Source organism: Tupaia chinensis, unplaced genomic scaffold (assembly GCF_000334495.1).
Source record: "Tupaia chinensis unplaced genomic scaffold, TupChi_1.0 Scaffold000494_1, whole genome shotgun sequence".
Classification (NCBI taxonomy): Eukaryota; Metazoa; Chordata; class Mammalia; order Scandentia; family Tupaiidae; genus Tupaia; species Tupaia belangeri.
The window spans coordinates 4,131,728-4,134,355 of NW_006160006.1; the positions used below are offsets into that span (position 1 = coordinate 4,131,728).

At 41.8% G+C, this 2,628-nt stretch overlaps 1 protein-coding gene across 1 annotated transcript in view; it reads left to right on the forward strand.

The window, feature by feature from the left end:
* Positions 1–2,556: 2,556 nt before the first annotated feature.
* TKTL2 (transketolase like 2) overlaps positions 2,557–2,628 on the forward strand; it is a 2,467-nt gene continuing 2,395 nt past the window's right edge. Inside the window, exon 1 of the mRNA XM_006156473.2 lies at positions 2,557–2,615. Coding sequence (XP_006156535.1) covers positions 2,592–2,615 — 24 coding nt within the window. The 5' untranslated portion in view covers positions 2,557–2,591. The remainder of the gene's footprint in view (positions 2,616–2,628) is intronic.

Below are 2,628 nucleotides of genomic sequence, written 5' to 3' on the forward strand. Positions count from 1 at the left end.
GCCTCCATTCTTCTTGGGATTTTAGGCACACACATACACATGCCTGACATGAGTTTTAAGCCTCTTGAGTCTGGGACTCAAAGCACGGTCGACTATGTGGGAGTCCAGCAACATAACTATTATGCCATCTGCTGATCCCTTTTTGTTTATTTCTTCTATGAGGAAGATAAAGACAAGCACCCCCATCCAGGTCCCATGAATGCCCTTATCCCCTTCCCTGTAGCCTTGCCCAGCCAGCTAGGATCTTGGGCACATGTGTGTGTACTAACCACCATCCCCCATCTCCCCCTGGGTTCCCAGCATCCCAGAGATTGCACTGTACCATTGTGGCTGGGTCTATTATATTTTGTTTTCTTTTCTTTAAGTGTCATGGTTTTATGTAAAGTCAAGGTTAACCAAGATAGTTAACATCTCAGTGTGGGAGAATAGGATACACCATCACTGCATTTCCTTTTCTGTCTTTTTTTATGTCAAGCAATGAACTTTCCTCTACAGAAGAGTTCAATAGCACAAACTTAGTTTTATAACTAAAAGAAATAAATGAATTTTGTTTTAAAAATTATTTGTAGTAACAGTTGTTAAAAGATAAATCAAAGGACGGACTCAACTGAAGAGTCCCCAAGAAAAAGCCAGTGAATGAAAAACAAAAACAAAAACAAAAATTTATTCAAGTGGAGCAGTAGTTTATTTGGGTCATTCTTGTAGAAAACACCTAGTTAGAGATTTACTGGTGGTTTCTGATTGGCAGGCTTAAGTCTCGTGTTACTGTTTATACTGGGTTGGGTGTTTATTTGCTTAGGTAGGAACACAGGGAGTTTGAGGCTCCTTAGCCCACCCTTCCTAGTTAATTATTTCAATGTAGTAATGGTACTTTATATACACTGGACAAATTGTGGTTCCAGATATTCTGCCATTTAGTGCCTTTAGACCCATTTTTCTTTTAACTTTTGGTCAACTTAGCCACGGTATGTCTACATGTAAGTCTGATATTCAAAATGTTAGTTGTTCTTAGAAGGTCTCTGCTGAGATGGTGTTACTACCCTGGTTGAATTAAAAGGGACGTTGGGTAGGAAAAAGGGAAGACATTTCGGATATGGTGTTCATGTATAAAAAGGAACGTTACAGTTTCCAAAAATACCCAGATACAAGTCTGTCCCCTTTTGAATTTACGACTAAGGGAAAAGGTGGGAGTCCAGCAACATAACTATTATGCCATCTGCTGATCCCTTTTTGTTTATTTCTTCTATGAGGAAGATAAAGACAAGCACCCCCATCCAGGTCCCATGAATGCCCTTATCCCCTTCCCTGTAGCCTTGCCCAGCCAGCTAGGATCTTGGGCACATGTGTGTGTACTAACCACCATCCCCCATCTCCCCCTGGGTTCCCAGCATCCCAGAGATTGCACTGTACCATTGTGGCTGGGTCTATTATATTTTGTTTTCTTTTCTTTAAGTGTCATGGTTTTATGTAAAGTCAAGGTTAACCAAGATAGTTAACATCTCAGTGTGGGAGAATAGGATACACCATCACTGCATTTCCTTTTCTGTCTTTTTTTATGTCAAGCAATGAACTTTCCTCTACAGAAGAGTTCAATAGCACAAACTTAGTTTTATAACTAAAAGAAATAAATGAATTTTGTTTTAAAAATTATTTGTAGTAACAGTTGTTAAAAGATAAATCAAAGGACGGACTCAACTGAAGAGTCCCCAAGAAAAAGCCAGTGAATGAAAAACAAAAACAAAAACAAAAATTTATTCAAGTGGAGCAGTAGTTTATTTGGGTCATTCTTGTAGAAAACACCTAGTTAGAGATTTACTGGTGGTTTCTGATTGGCAGGCTTAAGTCTCGTGTTACTGTTTATACTGGGTTGGGTGTTTATTTGCTTAGGTAGGAACACAGGGAGTTTGAGGCTCCTTAGCCCACCCTTCCTAGTTAATTATTTCAATGTAGTAATGGTACTTTATATACACTGGACAAATTGTGGTTCCAGATATTCTGCCATTTAGTGCCTTTAGACCCATTTTTCTTTTAACTTTTGGTCAACTTAGCCACGGTATGTCTACATGTAAGTCTGATATTCAAAATGTTAGTTGTTCTTAGAAGGTCTCTGCTGAGATGGTGTTACTACCCTGGTTGAATTAAAAGGGACGTTGGGTAGGAAAAAGGGAAGACATTTCGGATATGGTGTTCATGTATAAAAAGGAACGTTACAGTTTCCAAAAATACCCAGATACAAGTCTGTCCCCTTTTGAATTTACGACTAAGGGAAAAGTATTCAGCAGTTTAAGTGTTTTTAATAATGCTGAGCATGCAAATGACAAAGGAAATATTTAAAAATACAACCTGCTGGGTGGAGAGAGACGGTAGGCTGAGAGACGAGATCAGCAACACCACAACGCTGAGCCTCGCAGCGGAAGCACACGGCACTTCCGGTTCTGGCTCCAGTCCTGTTCTGGTTCCGGTTCCGGGTTTCTGAGTCTCGCAGCCTATCACCGGGCGCTGGCTCGCCCCTCGTGGCAGGCTCGGCCTCACGTGACGGAACCGTCCGGGCGGCTGCGCAGCGTCTCCCCGGGCACCGAGGGCTGCGCGGCATGGCGGCCTACCCCAAGCCCGACGCGGGGACCCTGC